A 19332-nucleotide genomic window follows, 5' to 3' on the forward strand; every position below is an offset into this window, starting at 1 on the left:
ACCTGATCTTCAACTTCACACGTAGTTGTAATATCCAGGGTTTGAACTTCTCTCTGTAGCTCTCTTTTTTTCATGTGTTACACAACTATTTCTGCCACTTTTTAAATTTTGATAAAAAGATTATTTTTTGGGCATTTTTAGGCCTTTATTGACAGGACAGCTGAAGAAATGAAAGGGGAGAGAGAGGGGGAATGACATGCAGCAAAGGGCCGCAGGTCGGAGTCGAACCCGGGCCCGCTGTGTCGAGGAGTAAACCTCTATATATGGGCGCCAACTGAGCTATCCGGGCGCCCAAATATTTCTGCCACTTTTATTGTGAACAATAAAGTGCAACACTATGAATGTCTTCCAGGTGAGATTGCCTGAAAATACAGTAGATGCCGGTATCCGGTAACGCGTCTCCCCCCCTCTCTCTGACGGCCAGCTTTTCACCCCTTTTGCCTTTCTACGAGGTCAAACAACCCGTTGTACAAACTAGCTCTTTCCGAGCATAATCCGACCTTTACAGGCCATCATCGTTCCTTAAGGAAACGTGGAGGCTGTGCTTCACTCTCACTCTGCTTTGGTTGATAGAAGTTAAAGAGGCTTTATAACATCCCCTTCAGCTCTTGATTCACACTGTAATAATGTGTAATAATGCAACATGTTTGTGAGACTCTTGCTCCCACCACAGCGGTCGCCACTGCAACGCTGCATCTTTACAAACAACAAAACACATCTCAAATAATTCCTGACCCCCTCCTGGTCCAAGGCAACTAACAGACCAGCCAACAGGCCCGGGGGACCTGTGGAGGTGGTCATGGAGGGACAAGAGGGGGGAGACAAGGCTAATAGTGAAAACAACAGTTTGACATTTAACCATTCATTCTCTATGTTCTCCCCTCCTCCTCCTCCTTCAACAAAGAAGCACACTACAAGGGGCCAAAACAAGCAGATAATCTGGGTTAAAGGAGATTAGCTGTTAATATTTGTGAAAATCCACAGTGAAATGTCTGAAAAAGATAAAACGCCTGTAAATCACAGACTTGAGAAATGTCTGGGGACAGACATCTCGTCCTACAGAAACATGAAAAACAGACATAAACACACATGTATGTGTACAACTGCACAAACAAAGTTTTAAGCTTCCGTTCCAAATCTCCATGACATTTGATGTAAGCCTTTAACTGCTCCCGCAGGGGATTTTGTCCAGGCACAGATACTGTAGGTTGCAATAAATGGATTTGTGTTGATCCATAAATCAATGGAAGACATTATGAGTTCACAATCAACCAGCATGACATCGCAAGCTCACAATCGACTCAGAATTGATGGAAACTTTAAGTGAAATGACTAAATATGGAGCAGATGTGGCCGTTGCAGACATCCCACACAACAGAGCTTTCTATAATGCTACTGCATAACTAACTATCAGGGACATCAAGACACAGGCTGAGAAACTGATATATTATTTTGGGGTCTTTGCTAATTTATTTAAGGCCAGAATCTACCTAACCTGCCAACATTTTCCTGAATCCACCATATTTTAAGGAAGACTGCGAGTTCCATATATGTGAAGGTACTGTATTTAACATGACTGTTCACTGCTGTCTCTATTTTCTCTTTTTAATTTCTTGGCAACAAAATCCAGTTTTAAACCACATTAAGTCTCTTCAATGATAATTGGATTTTAGTCAGTACAAACATGCATTTGGAGGACAGGCTTGTGACTACACCGATGTATACTTTTAGCAACAGAGTTTGTTACTCAGCATGTTTTTGGTTGACATTTCTTTTAAATTTTGCAGTTGTCCACATTCCTTTTGTCTTGACAAGAGGCCACAAGTTGAAGTAAGAGTCCTAAACACAGAGGATCAAAGGTGGTTTCTATGCCAACAGGGCCTTGGGTTAGCTACTCTGACACCAGGTGAGACGGTGATGTATGTGACCCAGGCCAGAGTGTGTACTGTATATATGTAATGCTGGGGAGATGATGATGATGATGATACCCCCAGGAACCGGGGGGGACGGGTGGGACGTGTCCCCTCCAATATTGGAGACAGTCGCATTTGTCCCACCCAAAAATTATACAGCGGAGGAGAAAAATATTTGATTTTGAAATCTTTAACTCGCATGCTTTTATTTTGAAAGCGCAACAGAGCTTCTTGTCAACTGCTCAGACTGTTTGGGAAGCGGGGGTCTGAAGCTGGCGACAGGTCGTCAGAGGTTAAGATTAAAAGACAGAAGCAGCTCAGTTTAAGTGATTTCTTTCTCATTGGGAAGAAAAGAAAGAAAGGAAATGTGAGTTGGTAATAATTTTGTCCAGGAGGATAATTATATTTTCTGTCTAACGTTAGACTTGTTGATGTTAAGCTGATGTGATTCAACATCTAACTAGTACACTCTTGCTAGGTAAACGTTGTTACTATTAACGTTACTAGCCAACGTTGGCTGGCGAAAATATGGCGGACTTTCCAGTAATGTAATGGACAAAAGCGATTTGACACTAAAAACAGTATTTAAGATGATTGTAAAAGAACATGATTTTTCTATTAACTTAACCCATGTAACTTGAAAACGAGCAACGTTACACATCTCCCACATCTAGAAAGGAGTTAGTCTGTCTGTGTGTTTTTCGCTTGTTCATGACATTCCCATCAGTATTTTTCTATACCTTATCCATCTCCACTGCTTTCATATTAGAGATCAGATGAAGTTCAGCTGGAAACTAACAGTGGAGATACTGGTGAGGGTGATGCAGGGAGAGCCAGCACTGCAGAGCTGCAGGTAGGTGTTATATATTTGTGGCTGCAAATGACAGGAGGAAAAAACATTTTTGGCTCTTTTGCCTAGGCCAGTGTTTTTCAACCACTGAAAAAAATCACAGCACGCAAATAATTGAATGCAGGGCTGTACAGTGCTATCCAACTTTTATTTGTAACAGAAAACTACATAGGAATTGATATTTATCAGTTCATTACATCCATTCTAATGTCTTTCGTTTACCTTTACCTTCGCACACCAGTTAATTAGTGGAAATGTGGAAGGATATCACACTCGAGAGTAAAAATAAGTTGGTTTATGTTAAAATTCTTGATGCTGTTTTTGCCTTTCACCTTAACCTTTGCACGTATCTGTGTCTGTTCATTGAGGCATAAGATACAACTAAGAAAAGAAAATTTATTCATAAAATTTGAATTCTAATGTTGATCAATATATGTTATTTATTAATCAACAAAACTGGATGATTAGGCCTGCAATTAAATAATTGATTTGATATTTATCAGTTAATTACTGCCATTCAAAATGTGTTTTCCTTTATCTTTACAAATGTATCTTTTTAGTAGAATAAAGTATGTTGGTGAATGTTTTGCAGTGTAGTTAATTTATGACATTTCTGTTCAAACCATTAACGGATCTGTCAGGTTTCCGATATGTGTCCCCCCCAATGTTAAACTCATTCCTACGCCCCTGGATGATACTAATGATGATGATGGTGGTGTTTGGGAAAGTAGAGGTGAGTTGTGAAGATTAGCAGAAGATGTTTTTGGGTAAAATGAATGTTTGAGGATTAGGGGTTAGATAAGATATGGATTAATGGTGCAGAAACATCACCAGAGTTTGGACTAAACAGCAGAAGCATGTTGGTAGGGCTGGGACAAGTGATTATTTTCATTATTGATTAAACTGCTGATTATTTTCTAAACTATTCGATTAAATGTTTGTTAAAGTTCAAGTTGACATATTTGAATTTCATTGTTTTATCTGACCAACAGTCCAAAATGCAAAGATATTTAGTTTATTGTCACAGAAGGCTAAAAAAAATAAAAATAATAAAAAAAAAATCTAAATCTTTATATTTAGAGGCTGGAGTTGCCAGTTAATTTTCTCAACTAATCAATCAACTAATTGACTAAAAAAAAAATCAATTCTCAGTTCTCATCATGTAAAGGACAGAGTTGGTGTATTCCTTTAATGTTGGGGAAAGATTGTGAGTTGCACAGTAACGAGGTCATCACAAGTACACACAGGTACAGGTACAGAGTGAGTCACAGTATGTACAGGTGTGTGTGTGTGTGTGTGTGTGTGTGTGTGTGTGTGTGTGAGTGAGAGACTCACCAGCCCATGGAGGGAGTGATCTGGCCGACGCCGCCTGGAGGGAGAGAGTAATACCCCGAGAGGTCCTGGGACTGGTGCCTGTGAACGCCTGGAGCGCGCGCACACACACACACACACGCACACACACACACACACACACACACACACACACAAATTAACATCATTGTATCACTCTATTCTCTCTTGCATTTTGTCACTAAAGACCTCATAAGTACAGACACACTAAATAAATGTTGCCATTTCCCTGTCTTTTTGTCTTTTAAACACACACATACACATGCACACACACTCATTAGGTCAGTTCAGCGGCCCCCAGCCCTGGCCCCAGGTCTGATGGGCTATTAGCGCTATTAGTAGTCTGGGAACCCGGTATTAAAACACAAAGATACCCTTAACACAGGTCACACACTTCTGTTCCCATCCTGTCACAGTGTGTGTCGGACCCTCCGCTGGGAGCTGATGTTGCCAGTTGGTTTCACTGGTTTATTCTACACAAGTTAAGTTCCCACATTTTAAAAACACACACAGATAGGGGTAGACACACAACCAAACAAACCCTTTTGCATTCTTCATTTTCTACTTTTAGCAGAAATGTTTTCCAACAAAAGAAACAGACTGCTCGACTCTCTGCCCTCACACAGTAAATATCCAGTCTCTCTCTGTCTCTCTCTTTGTGCCCTTCAAAGGAAGTAATTTGTCAACTGGCAGCACCTAGCACTTAGCGCGGCCCGACTGCTAACCTGTGTTTGCAGCAGAGGAATGCTCTAGATGACTGTAATTTGGCCGCGGCTCCGGGCCTGTTTCAGGACCCCGAGCCACTATAAATCTGGACGACAGGAATGTGAATGAGTCAGTCGACCTGTCTCACCACTCCGATCCTTCCTGCCCTCCCACCACGCCCTTCCTCCCTTCTCTTCTCCTCCATCATCCTTTCCTACTGCCCTCAGCCCTTCCACTGCCCAGACTCTTTTACTCCACGTTTTCTCACCTCTCTTTTACCTTTACCTTACTTCTCCCTCTTTCATTACACACTTCAACTCTTTTCCTTCCCTCTCTCATCCTTCCCTTCATCCATTCCAAGATTGATCCATCCCCCTATACTGCTTTGATGGTCACTCACACATTAATTCTCGCTATCATCTCTGCCCTCACCTGGTTTATTCTCTACTGTAACAAGATAAAAAACAATCCTATGCTGTCCTGTAGACAAGACATCTCATTAGTGGCATATATCTATCTATCCTGTGACAATGACAATTAGGGCTATAGGGTTGGGCATCGAGAACCGATTCCTACTTGGAATCGTTTAAAAAAATTACGATTCCAGTGGAAATGTTTCTTTATTGGAATCGTTTGAAGGATTTGGTTTCAAATCTGATCATGGGTTCCAAATTTAAAATGCGCAAGTTTTGGTTTCTGTAGCAGCCAGGCGCTTGTTGTGTTGCAGCCTTGGAGCACAGTAAGCGGTGCTCTAGTGTGGCTTTATTTTACGTTGAAAAAGCCCGTTAAAACTGCAAACCACCACTGAATCAAAATAAAACGTTCCTCTTATTTGTGAAATAAGCATGTGATCCGTTTCAACTTCACCCCTCAAAGAATCGGAATCCAGAATCGAATGGAAGAATCGCAATTGGAATCAGAATCGTTAAAAACAATGCCCAACCCTAGCTGGGTATTGTTCAAAAAATGTCGATACCGGTACCGATCCCAATACAGTGACTTTGATACTAAATCCTTAAGGATACTTTTTTCTATACCAATTTTATAAAACAAAAAGAAATTACATTATGGCACAAATCTTTTTATTTATTTTTCAGTTCCTACTATGTGAGGCCAGTCTCTGTGCACAACGTAGAGTTTTTCCTGCTTAGTCTCTACGACGTGTGACATTAGACAGACAATCAAAAACATTATTAGATCTTGGTAGAAGCATGCTGCATGCTTATTGGCTCACTGACGCTGATTAGATTTACTCCTTAGGTATTGCAAGACAAGGCATTTTTCGATACTCAATACTTTAGAGGCAATTCGGTCGGTGCCTAAAAAGCATTGAATTCGGTACTCAGCCCTATTGACAATGTAATGAATGTATTCAAAAAGAGGTAAGAGTACTAAAAGAGGGAGAAGGGACTTTTGGCTGATCCCTGCTGCAACATCTTCCCATCACAGGTCTACATGTGTCATGGTTACATGTTGGAGGAGTTTTCTCAACAGCATGTATCACACTCAGACACATAAACAAGGTTCAACATATAGAGGTCTTTATCAGGGTAAATTCCACCACTGTGAACACAGGGTTTACCCTCAGGCTGCGTTCAGACGAACAACCGCACTGCGTGACAAAACACGGACTCCTCATTTATTTCCAAGAGAGCACTGCGTTGTTGATGCTGCAGCACTTCAACAATGAAGAGTTTTGAATTCTCTACCGTTTGGATTCACTCCTCTGACTGGCTTCTTCTCCATAGCAACAGTGACTGAGGCTCATGGGTATTGTATTTGAGCCATGCCAAACTGACAGACAAAACATGATTTCTAAGACTCAAAAGTCAAAGTAAATAACGCTGGTGGCCATGACATACACCCATATGATCGTTACATTTTTCGAGGAGAGTCCCATGTTGAGGACATTGTTCAAAGAAATATTTGAGATGGGATTTCAGAATGGGGGAAAACACTCAACTCTAGGTAGAACGTCTTATAGATTGTAGCAATATGCTACTTTTACAGTTCACCTTGTAAGCATTAAAACAGAAAAGGTTTACCGCCATGTTAAATTAAAAAAAGGTGTAGTCCTGCCTCAGTGATAGTATAGTATAAAAACAGCAGTGCTGTATCTTTGCCTCTGCCTTCAAACTGGACTTCAACACACACCAACATACTGTAGGCCATTTTGTTGTTTTGCCAGAGGGCTATCATCAGGCTGAATGAGCCCGTAGGCTAGTATAGATGTTTCTGTCTGTTAATATTGTAGAGGATTAAAGTGAAAATACATGTCTTTTGATTAAATCTCAGATGCCCCATTTAACCATTTATAATAGATATCAACTGTTAGGAATACAGATGAATAACAGCATTAATAACAATGAATGCTAATGCTTCTTTTGATACCGAGATGGTGAACTTCACATCCTTTTTCGAAATCACCCATATGAAATGACTATCCCTAACATCTAAACAGAAATTCTAAACACAGTTTTATTCTGACTGTTAATCTTTCAAACTTGGATGTGATGGAAACATGACGCTGGTTTCTGTAAGTCACGTTTTTGCAGCCCTGTTTGTTGTTGGGAAACCTGAAGGGGAAAATTAGCAGCAGTAATGGGGCAGTTCTCTTTGGAATGCCCCTTTTAAAGCGGCCGTCTAATGACAGCTAAAGCAACTATCTCACGGTCTCCATGTCAGCGTCTCGGGAAACAACTTAAAAAGGAAACCATTTGAGTCAAATCTGACTCTGCGTGAGCTCGGCATCAGAACGTGTGCATTTTTAACCGAGACTTGAGGAGCTGAAAATAGTATTCCTGCACTGATAATGTGCTGTGGTGGTTATAACCACTGAGAGTGAAAGTGCTGCAGCATCTGAGCCTTTAAATGACTTGACAAGCAGCCTGTGTGGTGTACATAAAAGAGCCCAAGACCAGAAGAAACTTTGTAGTGTTTTGTTACAGTAAAGGTGGTAATAAGAGCTGACAAATTTTACTCAAAGTACAGGAACAGTTACTTTTGTTAAGAGCAAACATCAAAAGTCACAGTAATAGCAGAAGTCAGTTTCTACAGTGTAAAACTACAGATTATAAAAGCTATGTCGAATATGACTCCTTTAATATTTGCCCTTATTATTCCGCACATTTCATTTCCAATACAGTTTCCCTTTTTCATCGTGCAGATTTTAAGCAGAGAGGCTCACACTCTTGCCATCAGTCATCTGAAAGTAAACAGTGTTCTTTTTTGTTTACTCTAATAATTAAAGGCAACAAATTACTTCAGAAGGTATAGTTACTTTAATGCAATGGTAATTGGAAGAGCTATGGTCATAAGCAATGTTAAGCTTAGAAATCAAACTCAATTAAAAGCTTAAACATTATATTTTTAACTAAACTCAAAAACAGAAATAAAAGAAAACAGAACTGCCTCAAAAGATGAGGCTGCCATTACTTTATAACAAACCACGAAAATAATAACAACAATAAATTAATTTAAAAAATGGGTCATAATAAAGACATTTGAGCAAACGCCTATTCAAACAGGAATAAAGAGTGCTTTTGTTGGGGACTATTTTCAGCTGCGGATTAATACACATTTGGTGCTCTTGTGAGTGTTTACAGCAGCAGGATGGTGTGTGTGGATTTGACCCAAATTATTTGCATTTCAGAACTGTTTAAGTACATATTAACAATGGAAAGCCATTCTTACCAGTGTATCTTAATTGGGAATGAAATGAATGCAAAGAAAGTTACTTTATGAACTTGACTTTAAGATTTGTATTTATTATTTATTTACTGTAAACAAAAAAAAAAAGTGAGAATCTGTCATTATTGCACAATTCCTACAAGTACCTAACCTAACTGAGATGTAACACTAACACTTTGCTCATACAGTACAAACAAAATGGTCCAAAAACCGGATGCCACAGCAGGACATTTGTAACCTTTACATTTTTCTAATAAGAAATGTAACAATTCTCCTGGACAGAAAAGGGGGTGGACAATGTCCCAAATGACAAAAACAGTCAAAAAAAAAAAACGATACAAACAACACAGTCCTGAAACCATATGCTGATATACATAGTCAATATAGTGTGCAGTAACTTCTAAATAATTTGGATTACTCACTGACGTCCAGTGATCACCGGTTAATGAGACAGCGTTTGCACTTTGCAGCAGTTCCAGTTGGGCTGCTTTTTCCGTGTCATGCTGTGTATGCGTGAAACTACTGTAATGGTGTGCGGCGTGTCTGTTTAGTTTCCGGTCTAGCTAGATCTGGTGTGGTGTTGTGTGTTTCTAACGTTACTAGTTGTTGCAACAGCATGTGAAAAAAACTACAAAGTTTGCCAGGCCAAAAAGAACGTTAATCTCACAATAAAAAAATTGACGCCGTTAAAATGGGTTTGCGTTAACGCCGTTAATAACGCCGTTAATAACGCCGTTAATAACGCCGTTAATAACGCGTTTAACTGACAGCACTAGTTTTAAACAACAAAAAAAGGAAACCTATAGTGTTTGGTTAACAACTATTATGAGATGAAAAAAGCAAAAACAGAAACATTTAACAATTAAATCCAAAATACATACATTTATAAAGTTCTAGCACACTTTAATCCTCTAGACCAATTCAACATTTTTGCTGTTCTATGAAAAGGTAATTCTCCATTCCACTTCTTCCACTCTGCTGTCCGATATAACAGTGATAGAGTGAGATTTTAATTTGCTGTGATCTAACAACTGTACTTACATGAGAACACATAGACAGATTGTTAACAAGCTCTGGTTACCATGGAAACTGGCACCCTTGCATTCCTGTCATTGTACGTCTCTTGCCATATTGATGTGAGGTGATGAGCTAAAGCAGCGGGGCTCAGGTGTGACAGTTTGCACCTTCGCTGTCATGTTTTTTCTTTCTGCAACAATGTTTTGGCTTATTATGTTGCTCTGATGCTTGAATTGGTGAAACTGATCTGCCATAGATCGCTCTGTACTTCAACAGCCAATTTTAGGTGAAAGAAGATATTTTATAACAAATAAAGGGGGATATTGCAATATACAGATATATTAGCGCACTGGCATTAGACACTAGGGCTGGGTATTGTTTAAAAAATGATACCAGTACCTCTAAAGTGCTACCAATACCAATAGAGGACTATACTTGAAATAATCCTTCCCCATTTTATGCATTTATTTTTATCAGACCCCACAGGCGTGTAGTATAGCCCTACTTTCCCCAGTTTTGGTGGCATCTTGGCACAATGAACTGCCCACCCCGTTAAATACACCACGCTCGACTTCACCACACCACAGACTGTATGTAGCTGCTGCAGTAAGGCAAGGCAAGGCAAGGCAGCTTTATTTGTATAGCACATTTCAGCAACAGGGAAATTCAAAGTGCTTTACATAAAACATGTGGGCCAATCACACGTCGCATTAAATCGAAGAACGTTTGCGATGATTGGCTGCGAGCAAAACCAAACAAAGTTATTTTTTCCTAGATCTGGGTACAAAAAGGATCCAATGCAGGTATCGTTTGACTGGAGAACTTTCGATACTACTTGGTACTGGGTTTTTTCGGTTCATACCTTAAAAAAGAATCAAGTACTGACACCCAGCCCTATAAGACAGAATTTTTTCTTTTTTTACTTTCACTATTAAGGGAAAGTTTAGGGGTTTATAAAGTTAAGTTCTACTAAATTCAGTAACTTTTTTTAGGCAGCAGTGAAGACAGACAGTGGGCGCTGATGGAAACAACACAGGAAGTAAACTGTTCAGTGAGAATAAAGTGAGAGCTGTGAGCTCAACTCTCAACAAAGGAGGTTAAAGAAAGAGAGGTGTCAACTTTGAGCAGAAACATAACAAAAGACTTTCCTTGTTCACAAACAATGCATCATTATTATAGTAAGTGGCTGTCATCTACAATGAGCTGAGTTCACAGGAACATCCTACTGGCTGCCAACATGACGACAACATGATGCCTCTGAAGAGTAACTGGAGTTAAAAGATGAATTTTTATACTGATGCGCAACCCTCGTATTTTATAATCTGTGTGGCGATGTAGAAAGAGGGACACAAAAAGCCACAAAAAAGATTAAAAAAAAAAAGGAAAACTGGTGATCACATCTCTGATTTTCCTTCAACCTTTACATGCAAGTCATGCATGAGAGGTATAATTATAGGCCTGGAGAGTGGAGTGCGAGAAAGAAACTGGCAGAGCACAGAAATTACAAGAGCTCAAATGATTACAGGAGATATATAAAGGTGAACCCTGAGGAAATGTAGAACTATAATTTGACAATTGTTCACAGACAATAAACAATCCAAAGAGTTTCAGCTCAAAATATTTCTATCTATTAAAAAAAACATTACTTACATTGTTGTAGCAGTGGAAGACAAAGGAACAGAGATGTTAATGAGCAGAAATCACCACAGCAGTTACCTCTATCATATCATACCAACTATGAGTATGAAGATAGAGTGATTAGATGGTGACAGCACTGAGAGAGGCATTGGGATGCTATTTTAAATGGGCAAGAGCCTTAAAAGAACAATTCTGGCGCAAAACGAACCTAGGGGTTATTAACAGATGTGTACCTACTCTGTCGCTCTCTGGGACATGTTTTCACGCTAATAGAATGTGTTTGTAGCTTGAAAGAAGCTAGTGCGGACCGCTGATTAGCTTACACTGCTAGTATTCGGGGCACAGGGAAAGTAAAAACAAATCGCTATTTATACCACTAAAAAGGCTCAAAAATATCACCACACTTCATAGCATAATGAGGGTCCCAACATGTTAACCGAAGCACTGAGAACTTTGTAAGTGTACAATGGAGTTGTGGAGTTGTGAGGTGATTAACAGCAGAAAAAGCAAGAATAATACCATTTCTGCTTACAAAATTCTGAATTATTTCTCTGACTTTTCTCAAATGTTTGCTCTTTTCTTGTGAATACATGGATCGTTTCACTTTTTTAGAACTCAAAAGATTATTCAAATATAGAAATAGACAAAAGGACAATCTGTCTTTGGTTGAACTGGTCACAACTTGCAGACACATGCATCCACTGACGAGGCAAGTTGACCGTTGATGGGTCACGAGCCAAAAGCTTTGGGAACTGGTGTTCTAAACTTGCTAAAAACCGGTTACTATTTCTATGAAATGTCACAAATTTGAATTATAATAAAGGTGGGCCAAAACATCAGCTTTTCAGTTATACAGTACACTACATCTCTAAAACATCTTGAAAATCACATAACACTGCTTGTTTTTTTATGCTTTCCAGTGCTCAAAAGGCTCAGATCAGCTTTCATCACACTTCTCATCGTACTTTAGCTTTAATCTTCTGACTTTCTGCCAACAGATATAAAACTATATTGATCCATGTTGAGCTCAGCGATGCAGTAGAACAGTTTGAGGACAGCAGAGTAAATAGTTGTGCCGAAAAATGACATCACTGATGAGGTAACCCCTACCTGCGAGAAGCTGACGAATAATATGAGGAGTGAGGTAAGGTGGTATGTGTTTGTGTGTGTGTGTGTGTGTGTGTGTGTGTGTGTGTGTGTGTGTGAACACTAGTGAACAACAGGGTCAGAATTCAGGTGAGATGGTGTGAGGAAGGTTATGTGCAGCAGTGTGTGTGTGTGTGTGTGTGTGTGTGTGTGTGTGTGTGTGTGTGTGTGTGTGTGTGTGTGTTAGAAGCAGGTGGCTCAGTCTGTCATTAAGGGCTGAGTCACTATGCTAGCGTCAGTCATGGACACACACATACAAAGAGTCTAGACCAGACAAGGGGAGTGTTTTTGTAGGATATAGGGGGTTTCCAGACAGAGCAGCAGAAGATTGCCTGAGGTCACACTCCAATATCTTATCAGAGCCAAGAAAAGATTTGTTCAATTGAAGTTTCTTATTTTGCTATCAACCTCTTTCTCTCCTACTGTTTTCTCACTTTCCTACTCGCTTTCCTCGTCACCCACTGTCAAAATTCTTTAATCATTGTTCAGACTCAGAAACTGAGAAACTCTCTGAAGTGTCTGAGGAAAACCCAGGCAGTGTCTGAGGACCAATTAATTGAACCATGCCAGGGAGCAATTTGATGGTTATCAGCTGTATTAAATAGTGAGCAGAGGTGGAAAAAGTACTAAAATATTGTACTCAAGTAAAAGTACCAATACTTTGATTGAATGTTGAAATATTACTCAAGTACAAGTGAAAATTACCTATCTGAAAAATTACTCAAGTAGAAGTAATAAGTAGCTCATTTAAAGCAGCCATATTATGCTCATTTTCAGGTTCACAATTGTATTTTAAGGTTGTACCAGAATAGGTTTACATGGTTTAATTTTCAAAAAAACACCATATTTGTGTTGTACTGCAGTGCTCTCTCTCACTGCTGCAGATCCTCTTTTCAGCTGGTCTCTGTTTTAGCTACAGAGTGAGACCTCTTTTCTTCTTCTTCTTCTGTACTATCTTTGATTGCACTGCACATGCCCAGTAGCTCAGATGTAGATCATGTCAGCTAGCTAGCTCCATAGACAGTAAAAGAAAGGCTGTTTCTACAACTTCAGTCAGTTTCAAGGCAGGATTAGCTGGGAGACTTCTAAATGAGGGCGCACATGTAAGTAGTTCTTTTGTAGATTATGGTGAACTTGTGTGTGTTGTAGCAGTGTTTTGCTATTGAGAACGAGGTAGCATGCTAGCGTTAGCATGCTAGCGTTAGCATAGCGTTAGCATGCTAACGCTACGAGCTAATGGTTGCGGTTAGCCTGCTCGTTTCGGCTTGTGACGTCACAAGCCGTGCTGATTTTGAACAGCTCACCCAGAGACTGAAGGCAGGACACATTCAGGAACTGTATCTCACTCTAAACAGCATGGGTGGATTTTTTTCCAAGTTTGTATGAGTGTGGAAGCACCAGAGACACAACATAACACCCCAAATCCCAGAAAAAGTGATTTTTTCATAATATGGGTACTTTAAAATGTACTTTAAGTAAAAGTTACTTAGTTACATAAAAAAAAAAAAAACTGTAAAACGGGGCGAGGGGATCTCTCCCATGTAGTGAAAATAGGACAAGGGGTCATAAATCCAAAACTGTTTTGTTTTTAATTAAAGAAAAATCTATACAAATGTCTAAACATCTATACAAATGTATAAACATGTAATAACAACATGTCACACATGACATTTAAAGCCCCTGACACACCAACCCGACGGCTGACCGTTGGCAGAAAAGGCAGTCGGACTGATCAGTCTGCTCCCCGAGGTCCAAAATGTGCCTCGGAACACACCAAAGCGACGCCGTCTTGAGCGTACGTTCTGCGCGTACACGAGACGTAATACAAAAAATGAAAACCGGGAATGATGAACGCATTACGTGGGTCTGGCTTCTGCAGCCGATAGTAATGGCGGCTTGTTCGAAATACGAGCTGTTATTTAATGAAAATAGTTCACTGAAACGTGTTTCTGAAAACATTTTAAGCGAGAAGTAGGCCATACAGTTGCTGAATCTGTCTTCATTTCAGATCGACAAAGGGTCAGTTTAAAAGATTTTCGTCAGATTTTGAGAGGCGTTCGTCACTCATCCCGCTCGTTATTTCCAGGTTAGCACTCCGCCAATCGGATTGGTGGAGTGAGTCCGACTGCCCGCCCTCCGACCCAGCAAGTCAGGTCGGCCAAAATGAAGGCCAACGGCCCCTCCGACAGACGACGGCACGCAACACACCAAACCGACTCGGGTCACCGACCCTCGCCAGACTGTCCGACGGCCAATTATCGGGTTTGGTGTGTCAGGGGCTTTAGACCCTCAGGTATAATGTGCAATTTTTGTTCAGACCATCCCATAAAACGTTTTCAAATAATCAATTTAAAGTGAAAGTACCATACATTGTTAGTTCTGAGGGCCATCCCTCTTTTCTTCACAAACATAAACAACAGTTATGATGCAAATCAAGGCCAAATCACGTGTTTTGACTCCATAAATGGGTTAGACCCTAATGTTCACAGCCCAGACTAGCAGCTAGCTTCTACACACCTAACTAGTCCGTATGAGCTAATTAGATGTATGTGAATTAATTTAGCCAGTCTCCTACATACGTTGTCCTACGGCAGGGGTGGGCAATTCATTTTCCCAAGGGGCCACATGAGAAACAGGGACTGCTGTGGAGGGCCGGACCAATAGGCTAAACTCAATTCTGCTCAATATTAATTTTATGTCAGGTGGCATGTTCTCAAACATCTCTTTTTTCTCTGGACATATTAGCGCAGCAGAGTCCACCAAACACTCTTTAATAAACTCCCCTTCAGAAAATGGCTTACTGTTTTTGGCGATTTTGTGGGATATCACAAAGCTGGTCTTGACGCTTGGTAAAAAAGCCTTGTTGCTTTTGCAGTTTAACTAGCGAAGCTTCAGATGTCCGTGGCGCTCTGCATCAGTCAAGTTGTTGTATTTCTCTGCGTGTTTAGTATTATAGTGGCAATTCAAATTATAATCCTTTAACACAGCGATCTGTTCTCTGCAAACTAAGCACACGGTCAATGTTTAACTCGGCGCTCTGTATCGACCTATCTTTCTTTCCCATGAGCTGACATTCTTTAGGGATAACAGCTCATTCACGTCCATGCTAACGTCTCCGCTCAGTTCGCAGCTCGCCGACACATCCATGGGTCCGACACATTGCAATTCTTCTTCTACTTCTTTTTAATTGCGACTTGCAACCAGAGAAGAAGAAGCTGCATACGTTCGCACAAAAGATGTAGTTGTTCCGGGCGCAATTTGTTTTCTTCCTTTTGGTTTTCGTTAGTCGAGTAGTAGTTATTTTTTTATATACTCAGTAACGGATGGGATTTGTAATGTAGCGAAATACAATACTTCACTCAAAACGTAATCAAGTACATTTTAAAATACAGATTTTAAAAATTACTTGAAAAATACAAAATACACAACAAAACTACTCAATACAGTAACGTGAGTAAATGTATTTTGTTACTTTCCACCTCTGACAGTGAGTTATGTTGCTGACACCTGCCAAATCACTAAGACAGTTTTCACTGTTAGCAATGACTCCAATCTGCAGTGTAGTTCATAAACTGATAAACTAGGGAATTACACTGGATTACATCCAAAAATTAGCAATAAATGTATAATAAATTTCATGGCAAAGCTACGGTCCAAAATAGTTGCTCATATTTTTTTCTCTTCGTTGTTTCCCCCCTTATTGTGCAGCCCTCAGCACATGTGCATTAGTGTCTCTTTCCCTGAAACTACTGTATTTGCCCCTACAAAGGGCTGTGTACTGAGATGATGTCACACAACAAACAAAAAGCTAACGCTGCATTTTTAGGTTTAGCCCTTTGAGGTGCCTTGTATATTAAATGGCCACACACACACACACACACACACACACACACACACACACACACACACCCCCCCCCGGGGGGCAATTTGTCATTCAGCATCTTTCTTAAGGACACTTCAACATGTGAAAAGGAGAAGCCCGGGATTGAACCACCAACCTCAAGATCACAACCAGCGAGGCTGAATCTGCTCTCTTTAAAGAGTGCTCCACCAATTAAGCTTTGTACTTCGAAAACACTGCAGATTCACGATGTACAGTTTAGAATTCATTCCACACATTATTCTTTTTTGTCAAAACCTGGCGCAACATTACCCATAATGCAACTCGACTGCAAACACTTCAAATCAGAGATTTGGGTGTGTTCTGCTAGTAGCTGCTAATTTAGCCTAACTTGTAATCTTCAGACACAACCAACCAATTTATCAGATTTTGCGCAGCTCCCTCTGGAGCCAAAAAAGGCCTTTTACAACTTTTTTCACACCTATACTCCCCAATATCTAAAAACAGACAATATGTAGAATCAGTGGAGTTCACCTTTAATACATGTATGATTAGTCCTCTGGGGACCATGAATGTGCTGAATAATTTTGGCTAGTGACGCCAGACAAAAGAGGATGAGGTTGCCAAAATCCCCTGGCGCATAAAAAAAAAAAATTGTTTGGTTATGGTTGGTTGTCAGTTGAGGTCATGGGTTGATAGGGAATTTATTTTATTTTTATTTTTTTTCCCAGTGGCAGCAAGGGATAGGTAGGATTTTTTTTTTGTTCCTTTACAGTAGCGATGGATACTCTATTTTTTCATAACATAGCCTTCCTGTACTACACAGTTGTCGCTTAGTAAATTGAAAACATGGTGAGACGTCATTTACGTACATATTAAGTAGCCCCATGTATCTGTTTTGGTCTTATACATCCACAGGTTTACCGCTCCAGTGGAGAGGGTGGTTCGTTTAGACAGCAACGAAGTTTACAAGAGTTTGTCCAAAGTTCAAGATTCGTTGCAAACTAAGATAAACCGTTAGACTACAAACTGACATCTTTCATTTTAGCTTGTTTGTAAAAAGTCGCTATTTGCAGAGTAGAGCTGTGTTTGCACAGCGCGGTGGACAAGAGTGGACAGCGCAGACTGAAATATCATGTTTACTACATGTTTATGCCTGTTGAACAGGTAGGTGGTTATTGATAAGTATTGACTTTTTAATCATGGAGGGTTTATTGTAGGCTACTTACAGTAACAAGTGTAGCGTTAATTCATCTGCGCCAGTGGCAGTAAATAATGTATAATCTGTATCGTTTCCAATCAGTTGTGCTGCGTGAAGTAACGCACACACATCGGCTCTGGTGTGTGTGTGAAACAGATTGCAGTGTGTACAGTATGTGGAGGAGGATTTCAGCAACATTTCAGCAGCTGTCTGGAGTATATCTGTGTTTACTGTGTGTGTGTGTGTGTGTGTGTGTGTGTGTGTGTGTGTGTGTGTGTGTGTGTGTGCGCGCGCAGCACGGGCATCGCTGTTCAGAATCCCGTCTATCTTCCATAATGCAACGCTTGTATCCAAATGAATTGTGTTGTGAAGTTGTCATTAGCTTCACTGCTGTTAGCCACCTCCATTGAGCCACAGGGACTTGCTGTAACGTTAGAGCACTCTAAAGGGTGTTTACCTTTCATTTGATCGTGTTTGCTTGCTACGTTGCCATCCTCTTGAACGACAATAAGCACAACATATAGTTCATGAGTGGTTTCATCTGCCCTGTTTAACGTGTTGAAGCTCCCTGGCGGCGCAGTAGCGCTGTAGCTGGCCGGTGAGGGCTGCTTGAAGGCGCCGTCCTCACGCTGCTGCCGTAAAACTGGACACACGGCAACGTTGAGTGCCGCTGTGGCGACATCGGGTCCTCTTCCAGCATTGCTGGAGGACAACAGGCATCTTGCAAGAGTGCTGTACAAAAATGTAATCGCCTCAAACTTTTTTTTTGGGTATTTATTTAATTTGTATAATTTCTTCTCCAAGCTCATAAAATCGAGAGAATAGATAATTTGGGTCGCACATAAATTGACAGGGTCGGTCGGAAACCGGAACCAAACAATTATTTTTGTTAGGCCTGGGAATCAGCAATATGTTAAGCAAATTCAAAAGTAATGTGGTCAGCAGTTTAGATATCTTGATCTGTACTGCAAAGTGTGAGACGTACAGCGAGACAGATGGACCAACCAACGTTGCTGCCCTTTCAGCTCCTCCTCTTGAAAGGCAAAAATCCTACAGTGTTTAAATGTCAGGGTGTGTTTGTTTGTGACTTTCAAACAGAGTAGTGTGTGTTTGTATGCACAGCGCTTGCTAAGGAGAACCTTGTGTGTGCTGCGATTGTCACTCTAATTGTTTCCATCTTTGTGTGTGTGTGTGTGTGTGTGTGTGTGTGTGTGTGTGGCGGTCCCTTCAGAGGAGCAGGCCACTTCAGAGCAGCCATGGAACCGCCACAGGCTGACGGAGCCGGTACTGCCACTTCACACACTGTGTGCGTGCCTGAGTACGTGTGTGTGTGTGTGTGTGTGTGTAAGAGAGAGAGAGGGGTATAGAATTAGACGGAAAACAGGAATATGTGTATTACATTTGTTATATCACATTTCTTGTGTGTGCTTCTGGTAAAAAGAGACAACGCTTGTGTGTGTGCTGCATTTGTGTCGATGTGATGAATGAAACAGATTGCAGTGTGTACAGTATGTGGAGGAGGATTTCAGCAACATTTCAGCAGCTGTCTGGAGTATATCTGTGTTTACTGTGTGTGTGTGTGTGTGTGTGTGTGTGTGTGTGTGTGTGTGTGAGTGAGATACCTCTTAATTGTGTGTAGTTCTGTATTTCAACAAGAATACAACATCAGTAATGATGGCTGCGTGTGTTATACTGTATCCATGTCTACAATACATGCGTTTACATAAACCTCTGTCTTGTGTGTGTGTGTGTGTGTGTGTGTGTGTGTGTGTGTGTTCTCTTACCTGTCTTCTGGCTCATGTCTGTGGGCAGGTGTGGAGGACTTGGGCTGAAGTGCTCGTTGCTGTAGGGCAGGAGGGACGTCAGCGGATGCATCCCGTGAGACTGCTGCACCACCGACACTTTGTTGGACTGTTGACGAGACGCAATGATACAAAATCAATTTAGATCATAATGAATTTATACGATCTATCTTTTTTGC

The 19332-nt window shown here is 40.6% G+C and overlaps 1 protein-coding gene across 15 annotated transcripts in view; it reads right to left on the reverse strand.

The window, feature by feature from the left end:
- tcf7 (transcription factor 7) overlaps window positions 1-19332 on the reverse strand; it is an 81463-nt gene that overhangs the window by 16537 nt on the left and 45594 nt on the right. For all 15 annotated transcript variants that reach the window (XM_036008755.1, XM_031307967.2, XM_031307966.2 and 12 more), the window contains exons 4-5: window positions 19136-19262; window positions 4099-4186 (exon numbers count right to left, since the gene is read on the reverse strand). In XM_036008755.1, coding sequence (XP_035864648.1) covers window positions 4099-4186; window positions 19136-19262 — 215 coding nt within the window. The remainder of the gene's footprint in view (window positions 1-4098; window positions 4187-19135; window positions 19263-19332) is intronic.

This window comes from Sander lucioperca, chromosome 13 (genome assembly GCF_008315115.2).
Source record: "Sander lucioperca isolate FBNREF2018 chromosome 13, SLUC_FBN_1.2, whole genome shotgun sequence".
Lineage (NCBI taxonomy): Eukaryota > Metazoa > Chordata > Actinopteri > Perciformes > Percidae > Sander > Sander lucioperca.